Here is a 17,627-nt window from a genome sequence, read left to right as displayed (position 1 = left end):
CACCTCTTCCCTCCCAAACTTCATCCTCGCCGGGTGAAACCTCTTGATTTCACAGCCAGGAGCAGATTCTTTGGGCAGGAGAGCTGCACCTCCCGCTCCAGACGGGCCTCCCCAGAGCAAAGGGCCAGCCCGAGGTCCCAGACAAACTTTGCTCCACCCCCTCCATTTTCTCCAAAAAAAATGCCTCCCAGCACCACCACCACCCCTCCCTCCCTCTCCCTGCAGGCGTGCACCTTGCAGCCAGTTGAGAGAGTTTTCTGTTTTAATCACGGGGCGGCTGCCGTGACTTCGGAGGATGGTTGGCTCATTTCCTTGGAAGTTGCTTACGGTCCCCGTGTACAGCTCACCATCTGTGAAAAAACAGGACTGTCAGGGCCACGAGCTGGCAGGGCCGTCCTGATCCACCCTGTGGTGTCCACCCAAGGAAAAAGAGGGCAAGAGAAGTCCTCCACCCCACCCCACCCCATCCCTCCAGTGACCTTGCCTTCCAGGTAGGGGAAAGCGAGCGGTGGGAGGGCTTTAGGAGGGGCGGGTCCCTCCCAAAGCCTGGGCGGCAGAGACGTGGCCGGTGGCCGCTTCCTTTCCCCTTTCCACCCGGCCGCCACTCAGCCCCTCTTCCGCCTTGTCCCACAGGAGGAGGAGGAGGGCTCAACCTTCCTTGCTGGCTCTGTCCAGGAGCTGCTTACCAACCATGATGGCGGTCGACCTGTATTCGGGATCAAAGGGGCAACGTCCCTTCCCGTCTTCCAGCACCGGCTTCCCAGATGCGTCTCGCTTCAGACTGAAGTCTGGAAGGTTCTGCAGGTGAGTTGAGGGAAGGAGGTGAGAAGGGTGCCAGGAGGGGAGCTTGGCTTTCATGAAGGAAAGAACTGGGCCTTCCACGGGCCAAGAAACAACACTCTTCCAGCTAGAAGCCCCCTCTCTCACTCCCAAGGGAACGAATGGAGAAGCCCTCTGCCTCTGCTGCAAGACCGAGAATCTGCCCGCCTGCCCACCCGCTCGCCTGCCTCCTTCCCTCTGTGCCAGCCCAGAAAATAACGCGATGGCCAAATCATACTGAGCCAAAGGACCACAGACCGGGGGCACCCTTGTTTCTGCATTACTTCCTCCCCCATCGCCAACATTTCTCAGCAGCCACCCTGCATGAGCCCTGAGAGAGATGTCTGCACAGCCCCACTGCATTCAACCACACATTCCGCCCTTACCCGACTCTGGTGGGTCAAGTGCCCTTACACGACAGCACAGCACGGCTTGGGCGGCAGGACTGGGCTCGGCTCTGCCTGATGTTTCCCCGGGAAGTGGGGCTGATGGCGTGTCAGGAGCTTGCTCAGCCCTTGGCCAAACAGCCCAGGGATCCTGTGGAGGGACCTTCGTCCCCAAAGGACCCAGGGAGGGCCTTTTGGTGCCCCTCAGCAGACCTGGAAAACCAGTATGGCCTCAAGTGGGCAGAGTGATGGACTAGCAAACAGAGTGAGGGAAGAAACAGGACCTGGGTTTGAAACCCCACTTGGCCAGAGAAACTCACTGGGAAGTGACATCTTAGATACCTCACCTGCCTTGAAAACCCTACTAGAATTGCGGTAGGTTAGATGTGACTTGATGTCACATAACAACAACAGCAACAACAGAAAATTCTGTGTTTAAAAAGATAAGCCAGTTTTTCGGTTCAGAAAGGATCCCTGTTACAACATTTACGATGTTTAAACATTATAACCACCAACTGTGTGCCAAATGGCCTCTTGTTCAGCACCCTTTAGCCCCTCCCTCTTGGGAGTACAAATCTAAAAGCCAGGCAGCTGCTGGCAAATCCGAAAAAATGACCTTTGGCCCCTCTGAGTTCACCCCCTATAAGACTACAAGGCACACGACGCCTGACAGGGAGTGTGTGCAGGGGTGGGCAGAGGGGCGACTGTTGACCCAGAAGGCCCCCCCTCGTCCTCACAATGTAGGCGCAGGTGGGGCTGAAGGCGCTGGTGCCGCAGGTGTACAAGTGGGTGCTGTTCAGCTGGAGCAGGATCTTGATGTAGTTGAAGCAGTCTCTCTGGAAGCAACCAAGAGCACGGGCGGGTTAATCCAATGGGCGGGAGAACCCCCCACCCCTGACGGGGCTCCCTCCGGTAAACCCAAGGGGGTCTCCTCCATTCAGGGGGTGGGGAAGGGGCTGGTACTCACCTGGGGGTCCTTGCCCTTGAAGACACACTGTCGCTTCTTCTCCTCCTCGGCCTCCCACGGCAGCTACAAGAAAGGAAGAAAGACCTGATGCAGGCACAGCATCGTGGCCTCCGGTCCGAGCCCTGCATCTTGCTTGACATCTCCCAGGCTGGCTGGCCAGCCAACCTTGGAGGCATTCCCCTGACCCCACTCCCATGTCCGCCCAGGATCTCCTTCCACCAGGAGGCCAGTCTTCACTCCCATCGTTCCTTGCGGGAGGCTCCTCCCTCCGCCCTTCTCAGCTACAAGAGAGCCTGCCACCAAAGGACTGACCGCCTGACCAGCCTGCAAGGTCACCCGTTTCTTGCACAGGTGCCAGCCCAGTGGTGCTCAGGACCGACCCAGGCAATCCACATTGGACGCCGAGAAGGGCAAACATCTTGTGATGGAAGAGCATCAGAGCCTTATCCCTTGAGCCCTGCATTTCTCTTCTGAAAGTGCAACAGGTGCTGAGAGCCATGGTCAGGCTGGGCTCTCTGGCCAAAGGCTGAACACTCTTCCTAGAGGAGCTCCCAGATTCTGGACCAGGCTCACTGCTCCTGTTGGGCAAGGAAAGAGCAGAGCTAGGGACTCTCCCACCATCCACCTGGCTGCTGCTCTTGCCCAGACTGGGAGCCTCGGGGTGTGGCTTGTTGACTGCTTTCAGCCTGGGATGGCTGCCCAATCTGGTTCCATGTTTTGCCAGACCAAAAACACCTGCCAGGCAAAACAAGCCTTTGCTGAAGACTTTTACAGTGGTGCCTCGCTTGACGATGATAATCCGTTCCACTGAAATTGCTGTTTAGCGAAAAGCATTTTCCCATTGGAATGCATTGAAACCTGTTTAATGTGTTCCAATGGGGAAGAATCGTCGTTGTCTAGCGAAAATCAGCCATAGGAAAGCCGCTTTGCGAACCACCAATCAGCTGTTTTAATCGCTGTCTTGCGAAGCTTAGGTCCCGAAAACACCTCTTTTGCGAGTGTGGAGGGAGCTGTCAAAATCGTCATCTAGCGAAAATCGGTTTGCGAAGCAGGGACCAAACATTGTCCAGCGAAATTCCCCTATAAGAATCACTGTTTTGTGAATCGCAATAGCGATTGCAAAAAGCCAATGTGTAGCGAAAAAACTGTCATGCGGGGTAACTGTCTAGCGAGGCAACACTGTATTGCTATTAAGTGGTAGAAGGGCACAGCTGTCCTACACTTACGTGCTGGTGCTGTGGCCCAGGGGAAAAGACGGTGGTGTTGAGGGCGAGTAGCATTTCACGGGCTCCCACATACAAGAGGCTGCCATCTGGGCTCAACAACATGGTTGTGTAGTTGGTGATTCCAGGCATGTCGAAGTAGTTCAGGGGCCTGCGTGGAGAGCCTGGGGATGCCAACAGGGGGGGAAAAGGAAGCAACCTGTGAGTATTTTCACTTGAGATCATATAAACCCTTGCCCACTCCCCAACCATCCCTGTCTGCTAAATCTCTGTCTGCACTCCGATGGCCACATCAGCAGACAGGAAAGCCATGCCCGCAGCCCTGGTGGTCTGCGCCTTCTGCCCAGAGCCACCTGTGCCCAAGGACCCGCTTAGGGCAACTCCACAGAGCAGGGTTATCAACCATTCCCTCTTTTGGTGCATGCAGAAAACACAGCTCTTTCAGTATGTATAACAACAAGAAAGGCGGGCAGCAACTTGAAGACCAACAGATTTATTTCTATGTATTTTACAAAGATTTAATGAGTTGTTTTATAGTGTCTGTTTTACCGCTTCTAAGAAAAGCAAAAAAAAAAGCCTTTGCTTCATGAGTACCGGCAAATATCAGATCTGGGTAATATTTTTATTGGACTGCTAAACTGGGTGGAGGATGAGGGCATGAGGAAGAGAAACAATAAAAGGGCAAAAATAATCCCAGCCGGTTGTTATAGCCAAGAAGTCTGAAGTTTAGGCTCAAAGCCCAAGGTTTCCTGGTGCTTCTGCTACTGCTCCCAGTCAACACAAGAACCAGGTGTTTTGGAGAAAGGCACTGCATAATTCATGGTGTGCCTATCAGTCCTTTAGAGGAGGAGACAGGCAAGGGGTCCTGCATTGCCCAAGGGGTCAGCTAATATCACTGCATTTCAAGCTGCCTCTTCCAGCATGCAGGCTCCAACTTTGGACTTCAGTCTCACTTCAGAGACCACAGCTATAACATCTGGGTTGAACTATGTCTGGGCTTCACTTTCACCACCAGCCAATTTTTTTGAAATGTCTAGACTGATAAGAAGGACTTAAAAAATGCTTTTTGATTATCATTTAGTGATCTAATAAAGGTGTCACCCAACTCTGATTTTTTGTTTTAAGACTGGTGTACATTAGAAATATTTAGATGTAATTAGTTTAAGCTTGTGACACTTGCAAAGAAAACCCAATTTTTCTGCGTTTATTCTGAAGTATACCTGAAACAGTAAGAGCAGTAAATACAGAATTTTGTATAGGTACAGCTAGTCCCAAACTTATATTACTGAATGGGTTATATCTCAGTTGGCCATCTTGGCTGTCCTACTGAAGCAGCTTTAACTCAAAGATGTTACCAGAAAGATGCTGGCAGTTGTGGTCTTCTAACTAAAATGGTAAGAACTAGAAAATCAAATTTTTGCACAACACTTACTGGCTTCCAAACTAAAATAAATGGATAGATTATACCTCCACTGGCCTTGCCGGCAAAAAACAAAAACAAAAACAAAACCCTCTGGGGCTCGAGTCCCACAAGAACTGGGGTGAGTACTGGGGTGTGGGAATTAAAAAAAATTAGTGCTAAGAAAAAAACGCAGGGGTGGAGGGAGAGGGGCAATGAAGCCCTAGGAGAAGCTGATGGATCTCTTAGCCTTGGCAAAAGCTGAATGAACCTCAGGGTTAAGATGGAGAAAAAGAGACTAATGGGGGGGGGGTGAGGGTAGAGTGAAGAGGGGAGAGCTGAGGTGGCAGAGAAGAAAGAACGCACTAGAGCGACGATGGATTTTTAATCTGGGTGCAGCTGGGCACATTTGCCAATAAAATAATAAGAACACAGAAATGGCTCCCTCAATACAACGCCAACAGGTTGCTGTCCTCTGAAGAGGCCGGCCACAGAGACTGGCAAAACGTTAGGAAGAACAACCTTCAGAACACGGCCAAAGAGCCCGAAAAACCCAGAACAACAACGCCAACATGCCAAGATGGTGCTGTGCTGCCTCCCCCAGCCCACTCCACCCCACAGGGGGGGTGTATTCTGGAGGGGCAAAATGCCTGGATCATGAACGGGGGCAGGTGCCCAGTGCTTTCAGGACACTTTCTAGTAAGATAACTCTCCGAAAGGAGGCTGCCCAGCATGGATGCCACGCTCCGATGCATTCCCCCCCCCCAGTTGTACAACAACTGACAGGAGGGCCCGGCTCTGGAGGAAAAACTCAGGGTGACTACTCAGGTTACTAAATCCCATTTGGCTCTACCTAACAGGAAATGAGAGACACCTTGGAGAGCTGCTCAGGTATCAACAGTCCGGTGACTCAGGCGCCTGCAGGATGGGATGTCATGAAACCAGGGTTGGGAGGCATGATGCGCTCTGAGTCACCGAGCCCTTATCTAAGCAGGAGAGCAGGCGCCCACCCTCTCTCTGTTCAGGCTGGCCCACAGCTCACTCTGTCTTCTCCTTCTGGACAGTCAGCCTCCAGTTCGGATGCCTGTAGGGAAGACCTGCATTCCCAGGAGCTTTAAAGCTAACGGATACAAGTTCGGTTCCACAATCAGTACTCAAGCCACTTCAAGAACTATGGGAAGTGGGGAAGGAGGTTAAATATAATTCAGTCTTATTTTTTGCACTCTGGCTTGTCACAGACAGCGCACGCCACAAGCCCTGAGAACGCCTACCGAGCGCAGCGCCCAGCTCAGCCCCTCCCACGTTCAGCCTTGCCCCCGAAAGCCTAGCTGAGCCCCTCTGCCTGGGTGGGCACTGGCCAGGAGCTGGTCTCCAGAGCTTGGGAACGGTCTCAACACTTGTTTGGGAAGCCCAGCCCAAATGACCTCAAGTGACCTTCCCTGTTAACGTGATTCCAGCTCTCCCGCCTCGTTTGTTCTGTTTGTTCAAGCAAGCCTCTGCCTGCTCTCAGTAACTGGACTGGTTCCAGCCCGTTGTTGCTGCTCCACAGAGGCTGCGGCACGCCGGGACTGAAACACTCTCTGGTTTTTGGGTGGCGGGTGCAAACAAGAAAGGCAACAGGCTCTCTGGTTCCAGAGAAGAAACGGTGCCAGCAACCTGGTTCGCCTCCTACTCCAAAGGAACCTGGGGAGTTCTTCCCACTTCGACCCCACCTCTGAGAATCACATTATTGTGACCCAGTGTAGGCACAGGTGACGGTTATCTCTCTGCACCTCCATCTAGCACAGTCAAGAAAAGAGCCTGGATTCTCCATTAGTGGTTTCTTCTAGAGCCGAGCTGCTCTTGGTTGGGACTGTCCTGTTGACCTTTCCTGACTAACTAGATGATCCATGGTTCATCCAGCATTGTCAGGTCCTGGGCATGGCCTCTGTGACTTCCTTGCACTACAGCCACCTGCAGCTTTCCTCAGAGCGATGGCGCCACCATGTAAAACTCTTATGCCATGTGGATCCCCAAGAATGCCATTAAGTCCTGCCCAGAGTGTGCTGTTGCTCCCAACCAATCGAAAAAGCTTGAATATTGTGCCAATATCACAAATGGCACTATAACAATAGAACGATCACTCCTTGTCTTTCTGTGAAGAGAACTGTTGTCACACAGCCAAGAGTGACGTTCCGGGAATACCGGTTCTGGGAAAAGGTCAAGAGACACAAAATGTTACCAGAATGCGCTGCTGACTTTCATGGAAATCTTCCCAGCAGAGTATTCTGGCAAATGCCCTTGATTTTAGGATGCTGAAGAGACTTGGTCTTTCGGCTGGGTCTATGGCCGCCTAGAGTAGTCCATCGTGACTAGATAGGCGGGATATAAATTAAATAAAATAAATAAATAAATAAAATATGTGTGAGGAGTGAAAAAGGTATTCCAAGAGAGAAAGATAAGCTAATTTCATGACATCAGACTGAGTCAGAACATGTTGCAGGCAAAATTCTTGTCCTAAGGAGGAAAGGGAAGTAGGTCAAATGGGCTCCTCGTCTTCCCATGGAGTTACTGTCTCTCTTCCAGGCAAGTCACCCACTGAAAATGTAATCAAAGCTATATAGAAGTTATGAGCAGATGGCATTCAGAGGTTACCTGCCAAAGGAAGCTGTACTAGTTGATCCAGAAAACATAATTGAATTGCTCTCTAGAGTTTTACAGATCTAACGGGCTTACATTGCAGGATGGCAGAATCTGGTTGATTATTGGTAGAAATGTCATAATGAGACGACCATCCTGATAGTAGAAGCAGTTAGCCAGAGGATGCTGGGCTGCCCCTTTTGTAGGAAACCTTCAAACAGAGACAAGACACTCAACCCTCAGGAACTGCTCTAGCCTAGATTTCCTGCATTGAGCCGGGGGGGGGGGGGGTATATGTGGACAAGGCAGCTTGCAAGACTCTCTCCTCAGCTCTGTTTTGTAACTTGGGTTTGCTCCTGGACCCTCTTGATGGAGAATCCGACTTCGGCTGTGGCCAAATCTGCCTTTTTCCAACTTAGACAGATTGCACACCTTTGACCCTATCTCGACAAGAAGTCCCTAATAATACTGGTTCACATGTTGGTAGTCTTGCAGATTAACTATTGCAATGCTCTCCAAAAGGGGCTACCCTTTTGGTTCAGAAAGTACAGCAGCTGGGCTGGTTTCAGGAACATCAAAATATGACCGCATTTCTTCTTTCCTGGCTCATTTACACTGGCTCTCAGTAAGTTTCTGGGCTAAGTTCAAGGTATACAAAGCCCTGAATTCTTTGGGACCTTGCTACCTGGCATAGCCCCTCTCTCTCAGACCGACATTCCATCCCACCTGCATCTCCCGCTCCTCGACGCTAAGGGTGGCCATCCCAGGGGAGACCCGGAAATCGACAAAATTAGGAGGCAGGCCTTCTCAGTGGTGGCCACCACACTGTGGAACTCTCTTCCAGTGGAAGTGTATCAGCCCCTACCCCCCTTGCCTTTAAAAAGCAATTAAAACATCACATTTCACCCAGGTCTTTGAAACCCTTACCCCTTTTTAATTTGTCTAATTATTTTAATTTTGTGATGTCCCTGTGTTTACTGTTTATTGTTTAACTGCTGTTGCTATTCCTACCATCCTGAGAGTTTAGTGTTTTTACAGATATAATGTTGTGGGGTTCTGGAAAGGTTTTTTTTCTACTTGTTGTTTCAATTTATGTTTATTGTTTTAGCTTTTTGTTTACTTCTGTTGTAAGCCACCCAAAGCAGTGCCTTGCCACTAGATGGGCAGGGTAGAAGTTCAATAAATAAATAAGTCTCAGATACTCCTCCATGACAGGGAGCACTCCCGTTTCTTCTCAGTTCCCATGCTCCTCAAAAGCAGGTAAGTTCTTTTCACTTCATCTTCTCATGGCAGTCCCCCAGACAATCAAGGTGGGACTAGCTTGGAGGCAAAACATACAAGTGGGGTCTCGACTTACGAATGGCTCGACATACGAATGTTTCGACTTACGAACCGCTCTCATAGGAATATATGGACTCGACTTACGAACTTAGATTCGAGTTACGAACTATTTTTTTCCTTTTTTTAAAAGCTAAGTCATCTTAGGTTAAAAGGAAAAAAGAAAAAATATCCCCCTCTAGTGGCAGAAGGCGGAATAGCAGCTTCCCATTAGTTTCTATGGCCGAAAAGAGCAGATACGGATTAAATGGTTTTCAATGCATTCCTATGGGAAATGCAGATTCGACGTAAGAACTTTTCGACCTGAGAACTGCCTTCCAATACGGATTAAGTTCGTAAGTCGAGACCCCACTGTACTTCATGAGGAGCCAAAGGTCAGAGCCACAAGTCACCCTGGTGACAGAGCAGCCACTGAGCTGCAAAATGTGGGATACAGTACCTGGCTCAGCAAAACTATGAGACAGAAGGACCTTGAAATCAACGGAGATGAAAAGCTAAATATGAGCCAACAGTGTGAGGTGGCTTAAAAAAAAAAGGCAAATGCTATTTTAGGCTGCATTAATAGAAGTATAGTTTCCAAATCCCACGAGGTGTTAGCCCAATATATTCAGCACTGGTTAGGCCTCACCTTGAGAATTGGGTCCAGTTCTGGACACCACACTTCAAGAAGGAGGCTGACAAATTAGAACAAGTTCAGAGGAGGGCGACAAGGATGATCAGGGGCCTGAAAACCAAGCCTTATGAGGAAAGGCTGAAAGAATTGGGCATGTTTAGCCTTGAGAAAAGAAGGCTGAGGGGAGACATGATAACACTTTTCAAATATTTGGAAGTCTGTCATACAGAGGAGGGGCAAGATCTGATCTCGATCATCCCAGAATGCAAGACACACAACAATGGGCTCAAGTTAAAGGAAGCCAGATTTCGGTTAAATATCAGGAAAAACTTCCTAACTGTTAGAGCAGTACAGCAGTGGACCCTGTGACCTCAAGAGGTAGTGTGGGCTCCAACACTGCAGGCATTCAAGAGAAACATAGACAACCGCCTGGCAGATATGCTTTGATGGTATTCCTGCGTTGAGCAGGGGTTGGCCTTGATGGCCTTGTAGGCCCCTTCCAACTTTCCTTTTCTATGATTCTATGATTGAACCTCTGGAGGTTCTTCTTAGCACAGAAAGAAAGGGCCTGGTTTATTCTTGGTGCTGGTATTCCCACAGACTCTGCTTGAGTCCAGTGAAGTTTAAGCCCAGCCCGTTGATCTGCCCATTCAGGCAAGCTGCCGTGTTCACCCCCTGCTTCTCTCTGGCATCGTGACGGCCTATGGGCAAGCCAGGCCAGCAGTGAGGATTAATGGCATGCCTCACGTGGAAGACAGAATGTACAGTACTGTACAAGTCACGGTCCAGGAAGTGTCTCTGCCTTGCCTCCACGGAGGCCTTGAGGAAGCAGATCCTCGGGCCAGCACAGGTATTTGCATGAGAAAGTAAGACCACCGGGCTGATAAACAAGAGGACCTCCCGAGGGAAAGAGGCCAGGGCCCAAGCCCTCCCTCCAGTTTAGCAGACATTTCTCTCAAGGAAGTCTGGATATGATTCACCGGAGGACGACCGTGCGCTTTTCCTTACAAGAGACTTCCTTGCACTATGGAGCTGCCTCAGTTTTGCTGAGCACAGCACTGCAATTTTGGGCAACCAAGCCTCTTTTAATTCTTGGGACACCATTTTAACTGGACATGAATAAGTTGTGGAATCACACGGAGCTTTACTTAAGAGTTCTCTGCTCTGCTTTCTAAAGACCTTGTCTTCCTTCCAGTTGGCACTTTGGAAAGGTTGAATGAGAGGCCTACTCTGGTAGTTTATACACAACAAAGGATCGCCCATTAGGCTTACTTATTAGGCTTACTTATATTAAAGCCAATACCACAGGCCCCTTTCTTTCCAGATGCTTTTGATGTCAACTCTCCGGAAGGTCCAGGCAGCCTGGTCAGGGATTCTGGCAGCTGACATCTAAAACATCAAGGGAACCAAATGCCAAGAAGGACGGCCACAGGCTATATCTTTTTTCCCTTGGAAAAAGCCCGTTTTCACAGATGCATTATCTTATACTAAATATTTTGTAATAAATTAATAATATAATGTATAATACAAGTTAAATGGAGGTTGTGGTGGAATGAATACAATGCAAACTACGTATAAAATCAAAACGGTAATTAATTCAGTTTTTTCCAGATCACCATTCCTAGGAAGTAACTATATCTATGCGCACAACTCCTCAGATACATGAAAATTAATATGGCAACAAATTTCACTACATTTCTTCAGAAAATATAAGGCTGCAACCCTGTAAATAATTACTTGAGTGTCATCTTGAATTCAATTGAGAATTCTTCTAATTAAACAAAAAAATGTTGTACGGTAAGTGTATGTTACTGAACTAGAGCGTCTTTGAAATATTTAGAGGTACCCTAGTAAGAACAATGACCAAATATATTTATTTGAAGGCAACACTGAAACCATACAAAGTGCACTTTCCCCCTTAAAAAGCTTCAAGCATCATCCCAGTTATCTAACAAGACCACCCTAGAGAGAGTTTCTTTTTAGGTGCTGATTTGGAGAGAGCAACACTGTACGCCATTAAAGTGAGAATACCTCTGATCTCTCTCAGTGCAGACACTACCCACAAAGATGAAATATAATGGATCTTCTAGAAAACTGCCTCTATAAGGTGCTGTCATGACAGGAGATTCACAAACTTTACAAATGCACTTATGGATTGCCCTCTATCTTCACCAAACATATCATTTAATGATCTTTTGGCAACTGGAAAGACTCTTGTTATGCATATCCATACGTCTATGCATGTTCTATTAACATTTAGATTAAATTTCCAAATACAGGTAAGAAACTCACCATGTTAGTTATTAAAATAGCAGAGTGCACATTTTCCAGACATTTTTCTAATTCAAACCTTTCTAAGACACACACACACACACTGCATCACTGATGTTTTTTAAGTTTCCTCATTAATGGTGTGGCCAGAATTCCCATAATATGGACTTGCTAGATAGTAGGGAGAAGAGGTCTATCTGTTTCAGACATATTCATGGAGAATCAGAAGAGCCCTGCTATTGGGTCAGGCCACACACTACTCCAGAATCCTGTCCAGCACCAGGGCCAGCTAGATATTCAAATGGAAAGTCCACAGTCAAACCATGGGTACAAGAACACCCTCCTAACCGCGCTCCTTAGCAACCAGTATGTGTAGACTGGAAATACATAGTCATCATCCTCCATGAATTGGTCAAGTCCACTTCTAGGGTTACCCAAGTTGGTGGCCATAATCTGTGGTGGTGAACTATATAGTTTAATTATGCATTTCATACATAAATACTATTAATGGTTAATAATCATGATAATTATAATCAGTCTCTAAGATCAGTGGAGGACCAAATGAATAGAAAAAACTATAGGAAAGGATGGCTGCCCTCATTTCTTGCTGGTGGACTTCCCAGAATCATCTGGTTAGCCTCTATGGGAACAGGACGAGAAGAACCTTTGCCATGATCGAGTGGGTTGCTTCTCATTTTGTGTGACTGTAGTTCAGAAAAGGAACTAAAATATTAAGGGAAGAAAACACAGACTTTTGTTTTCAGAGCAGCCCCGTCCTTTAGCACCACTTGTTACTATGGTCAGCCTCATGGTCTGTTTCAAGCCTTCAAAGGGTGCCTTCACCCACCATAAGGGGACATATTGAAGCGTAACAGGACTCCATCACATCCTCTTAGAACCAATAGCAAACAAGGGAACAACTTCTTGGCCAAGTTAACTCCTGCTCAAGCTTGCCATCATTGGCTTGGCAATCAATGAGACACCTCGGGAGGCACGACAGGCACCCCAGGAACCTCTGTTATGCCAAAGAGAGTCCTTTTATCTCATAGGCTTTCTTGATACACAGCCAGCTACCAACCACCCAAGAGCAGTGCGTCCAGGGGGTTTCAGGTTGCGGATTGACAGAACACCCAAGAACAGCTACCCTGCAGGAGGCAGGAAAAATGCCACAAGAAGCACACAGAAAGTACACACAAGTCAACTTTCTCTCCCTGGAATAAGTCCTATGGAAATGCCTGAATCTGCTACTAGAGATGGGTATGGGTTTGGTGGTTCCTTCAAATGAACAGCTGTTTGGCACTTCTCAGCCTTGCGGGCTCCAGCAGGCAGCCACTGAGAGGCAGCGCCCTGGCTTCCCTGCCCTGCCTCCTCTGTGCACTGCCTCCAAGTGGGTGCCCATCGGTGGCTTGGAACCACCAAACAGCTGTTCATCTGAAGGACGAACCGGCAGTTTGTGCCCATCTCCACCTGCTTTCTACAAACTACCCTGAGACAAAGGCTTCCTGCCATCAAAAGAGCAACATCTTCTGAATGGCTAAGTGGAGAACATGGATTCCAAACCTTGTTACTGAGATGGTCAGTTTCCCTTCCCTCTTGCTGAAGTACAGCAGTGAGGGTGGGGTGGGTGCTGGCATGAGAAGGGGCAGAGGTGACGACTGTGCCAGAGATATTCCCAACAGATGATCCAAGCCATTAATTTCCTGATCTGGGGCACCAACAGGATCAGCCATATACCTTGCTGCACATTAAAAACCTGAGACACAAGACTAGCCCAACCAAAGGGTCAAAAGAGAAGTAAATAAGGGACACACATACCTGCCAAAATGAATGCAACTGCTAATGCCCAGGAACACCAACCATATTTGGATTAGATGAACTGGGAGGGGGGGTAACATCATGCCTTCACCTTCCTGTAGGCAATCTGGGAAGGTGAACTCCAAAGCTCTCTGAAGTGGTCAAGATGGCTCTCAGCATGATCTTCCAGCTACAACAAGTCTCCTCAACTATTGAACGGATTCTAGGAGCTAGGGCAGGGTGGTTGCTGCTGGGACCGGGGACACCCACAACCTGTTCGGCTACAGGCTGTGCTGGTGTTTCACTGCAGCATCGCACTGCTGTGAAGTGGAGGACAGCTTATTATTCAGCAGCTGATTTCTTGCTAGAGCTTAGAAAGTTTTGTTTTTGAGATCACCTATATCGGCCTCTCCTTCTCCTGGCTGGGCATGTTATTACTTGAAATTACACTCGCTGAGGGATGAGCACGCATGTCTTCTCTAGTTCCCTAAACCTACTGAACCTGCCCTCCTGCCCTGGATAGAAAGACTTTTTGGGCGTGATGCAGCAGCTGGCAAGGGGAGCAGAAAGGTGCTGCCTCCCTTCCCCGCCTTCCCCCCCCTCCCCATGAGTTTCTGAGGTCCCAGCAGCCGACTGACTGCCTTAGGCGTTCTCCTCCATCCCACCACGTAGTCAGAACAAGTTGTGGTTTTGTGTTTCATGCCTGCTTTTGTTAAGGGGTTCACTGTCACCATCTACCCATTCACCTTCTCTAATGACTAATACATTTTGGGGAAACAAAAAGATTTCACATCAAAAGCTTCCAGGGATCGAACACAAGCATCTGTAAGAATCTTCTGCCTATCCTACTCCAGTGGCCCTTTCAGAGACTCTGGGTCCGACAGGGAGCCTCTGACAAGGGGAGGCCCAGGTTCTTCCGCTGCTGCTGCTCCTCCCTCCAGCCTGATGCAGAGAAACCAGTTATTTCAGGCCCCCAGATGTCCCAGCTGCTTTCACTATACAAAATGCTGCTGCCAAAGAAGCTGGTTGGGACAGGTCCCAATTTTGCCTTCAGGCAAAGCAGATGGAGAGAGGATACTCAGGCTCCACCTAGCTGGACTTCTGCTCCACATACGTTTGGGGGTGTTGGACCAACACAGCGATGTAATGGTGGAAATCCAGAGACTCCCCAGGGTAGGGGGAGCAATGGAAGATGCCTGGCACCCATCTAAACCCCACCCTTCCTAAACTCTCCCACACACAGTATAAACCGCTGGCTGGACTGTGGCAACACTCACAGGGAAAAAGAACCTCACTCTTTGCATCCACAGAGCAGCCTCCTCATTGCAAGGAGGACACAGGGAGACATCCGAACACTTTCATTGCACAGCTCATGCGTTGCCGCAAGAGCTGCAGGTGGGAGGCAAGAAACGTCACAAAGCTGATGGCAAAGAGAAAGGTCCACGCAGCTCAAGAAGCCCAACCCTTATGGAGGACTGACTCGCCCAGTCAAGACCACTCAGCTCCATGCAGACTCCTGCCCGTTAGCCTCCTGACATCACTTCCCACAAGTCCAGAAGACTTTGCCCAAGGAAGCTCAAGGAATCCTAGGCAGAAAAGTTCCACTGGAGAAGTGTGGGCCTGAACATAGCAATGCAGGGGAACTGAGACAAGAAGAACCTTTAGCTCTGGATGCCCATCATGGTCCCGACACTTAGGGACACAGAATATGGTCCCTATCTCTGGCAAGTGTGGAACGACTAGTGTTCATTTCACTACAGGTCCATGGCACAGGCCAGCTGCAGGTTCAGACATTTATCTTCCAGGACAAGAGACTACAATAATAGACGATTTCATGGCTTTTCTCCCAGCTGTCCCGATTCCAGTAGAGACCCCACATGTCACCATATACTGTACTGAACTGCTATGGCAGGGATGGGCACTCCCCTCCACCTACGTTTGGGGCCCCATCACCCACCTGATGACATCTGGTTGAGAAAGCGAAATAGGGTCAGGCCTGGTTAAGACTTGGACAGGAGACTACCGGGATGCTGTGTTGGGGAGGGGGCTGCAGCAAAGAGGCAGAGCTCCTGCTTTAAATGCAGGCCCCAGCTTTATTCTGGAAAGAACCCTGCCTGGAATTGAAGGCGGCCATACCAGGCTAGATGAACCAAGGTCGTCTGACCTCTCACAAGGCAGGGCTTCGTGGTTCGTCATTTTCACTCTTGGCTATGCCGACCATTACGGCGACGAGTTGTAGGCCAAGACCCCTGGACGGCCACAGGTGCCCACTCCGGCACCAAAGCCCCAGCACGCAGCTCTCCAAGGGGCACAAACGAGCCAGCAGTAAAAGGGGTGCGAGGGTGGGTCTCCCCCCATCTCTTTATTGTTACACCAGCGTGCGAGGCGCTACAATGCTTTGCCCCCGCGACGGGGGCAGAGAGGCACCACGCCGCCCACCATCATGCTTCTCTCTCCATCAGACTGGCGAAGTCGTTCAAACTCCCTCCCCTCCCCCGACGAGCGGGGGGCCGAGAAGCACGTCCGTCCCGTCCACCCGGGCAGGTGGCGACCCTTCTCCGGCCAGCCAACCAGCCAGCCAGCCTCTCGGGGGCCAGGCGGGCGGCGGGGCTAACGGAGCAGCAACAGCCCCGACGCCCCGCGGCTCCCTCCCTCCCCGCCGCTCGGCCGCCCCCCCCCCAGAGCTCCCCGCACTCACCGTAGCGCAGGGTCAGGCGCGGTCGCGTGTCTTCGGAGGCGGCCAGCAGGATCAGCAGCGCCGCCCCGCACAGGGCCTGGGTCCCGAGCCCCATGGCGCAGGAGGAAGCCCTCCGGGAGCGCGGCCTGGGCCCGGGAGGCGGCGGTGCGGGACCCTTTGGGAGGCTTCGCTCGGGCGGAGCGACGGATCAAGTTGCAAAACTTCGTGGCCGCTCCCGTGGCTTTCTCCCTGCTCGCCCGCCTGCCTGCCTGCCCGGGCGGCTGTGTCGGTGGCGCCTCCGCCTGTTTCTTCCGGGAGAGGCAGGTCTAGACCTGAGAGCGGGCGAGAGAGGCAGCGATCAGCCGAGGGAGGGAAGGAGGGAGGGAAGGAGGGAGGGAAGGAGGGCGGACGGGCGGGGAGGCGCCCAGCTCGCTCCCCACCGCCCACCGCCCTTCGCCGCCGCCCCCGCGGTTCCTTTGCGGGCCCGGGACCGCTCCGCTGCGCCAGGCACGCTTCGCCCCGCCCCTGGTGAGGGTCCGACCCCACGGACTCTTCGGGCGCCCCTCGCCTCCGACGGCCGCAACCTCCTTCGAGGGGCCCCGACGGGCAGGAGCGGACTGGGTCCCGAAGCCGGACCCGCCCAGGGCCCCGCCCCCGCCCCCGCCCCGGTTTCTGCGCCTACTGGGCAGGTCCCGCCGGACTTTGGACGGCCTCCGTCGCGCTCCCTCGGGCGCTCGCCGCTGCCGCTGCCCCTCCGCCCTGGCAGCGCTCCTGGCTGGGATCGGCCGCGACAGAACCTGTGGGCACCGGAAGCGCCCTGCCCCTCCTGTCCTTTGGAGTTGCAGGTGTGCTGGCGGAGGAGGGAGGGCCGGGAGGACGCGCCCCCGCTTCCCAACTTTCACCACCCAGGTTGGCAGAGGACTGCCAGGAAAAGGCAGCTGCTGACTCAGAGGACAAACCCACTGGGCTCTCGGGCGGCGATTCCCACCTATTTCCGCTTACTTTTCCTCTTTTTGATTTGGGGGAAATTCTTACTCTCCCTTTTACCCTCATACCACAACAGAAAATTAACATGTAAATTAAAAAAAATAAGAGTATACACTAAAATCAAAGTATTAAACATGTTTTAAATTAAAAATAGCTTTTCTTGTTATAAAATGTCAGTACTACATAAAAGCTTGGAACATCAGGGTCAACATTTAAGGCATCACTTTTAACTTGTTGAACTCACATTAAGTTACCATTAAAATCACTTGTTGACAAAATAAGAACAGCAGGATTTACTTCCCCAAGTTGCTAAAAGACTACAAGCCAGCACACAGTATGTGTTAAAACTATGACCAGGAATTGGGATGTTCTGCAAGGCAGGGCTGGTTCCTCAAGGAGAAAACTACTGTATTGTCAAAAACAAAAGAGAGAATACAAAAGGCAAAATATTGCTGCCCTTAATTTAGTCTTTTAAGATGACACAAGATGTCTCCTTTTTGTTTCTCTCTGCCTCTTTTTACACCCCCAGACTGG

General features: G+C 50.4%; 1 protein-coding gene across 2 annotated transcripts in view; it reads right to left on the bottom strand.

Moving 5' to 3' along the window:
• SEMA4B (semaphorin 4B) overlaps positions 1-17,627 on the bottom strand; it is a 46,562-nt gene that overhangs the window by 17,214 nt on the left and 11,721 nt on the right. For both annotated transcript variants that reach the window (XM_078380846.1, XM_078380845.1), the window contains 6 exons: positions 16,128-16,438; positions 3,399-3,559; positions 2,173-2,235; positions 1,943-2,041; positions 687-798; positions 234-350 (listed from right to left, as the gene is read on the bottom strand). In XM_078380846.1, coding sequence (XP_078236972.1) covers positions 234-350; positions 687-798; positions 1,943-2,041; positions 2,173-2,235; positions 3,399-3,559; positions 16,128-16,221 — 646 coding nt within the window. In that variant the 5' untranslated portion in view covers positions 16,222-16,438. The remainder of the gene's footprint in view (positions 1-233; positions 351-686; positions 799-1,942; positions 2,042-2,172; positions 2,236-3,398; positions 3,560-16,127; positions 16,439-17,627) is intronic.

Source organism: Pogona vitticeps, chromosome 12 (assembly GCF_051106095.1).
Source record: "Pogona vitticeps strain Pit_001003342236 chromosome 12, PviZW2.1, whole genome shotgun sequence".
Classification (NCBI taxonomy): domain Eukaryota; kingdom Metazoa; phylum Chordata; class Lepidosauria; order Squamata; family Agamidae; genus Pogona; species Pogona vitticeps.
Note: the sequence above shows the minus strand (reverse complement) of the source record. Positions and strands in the feature narration are given on the sequence as shown.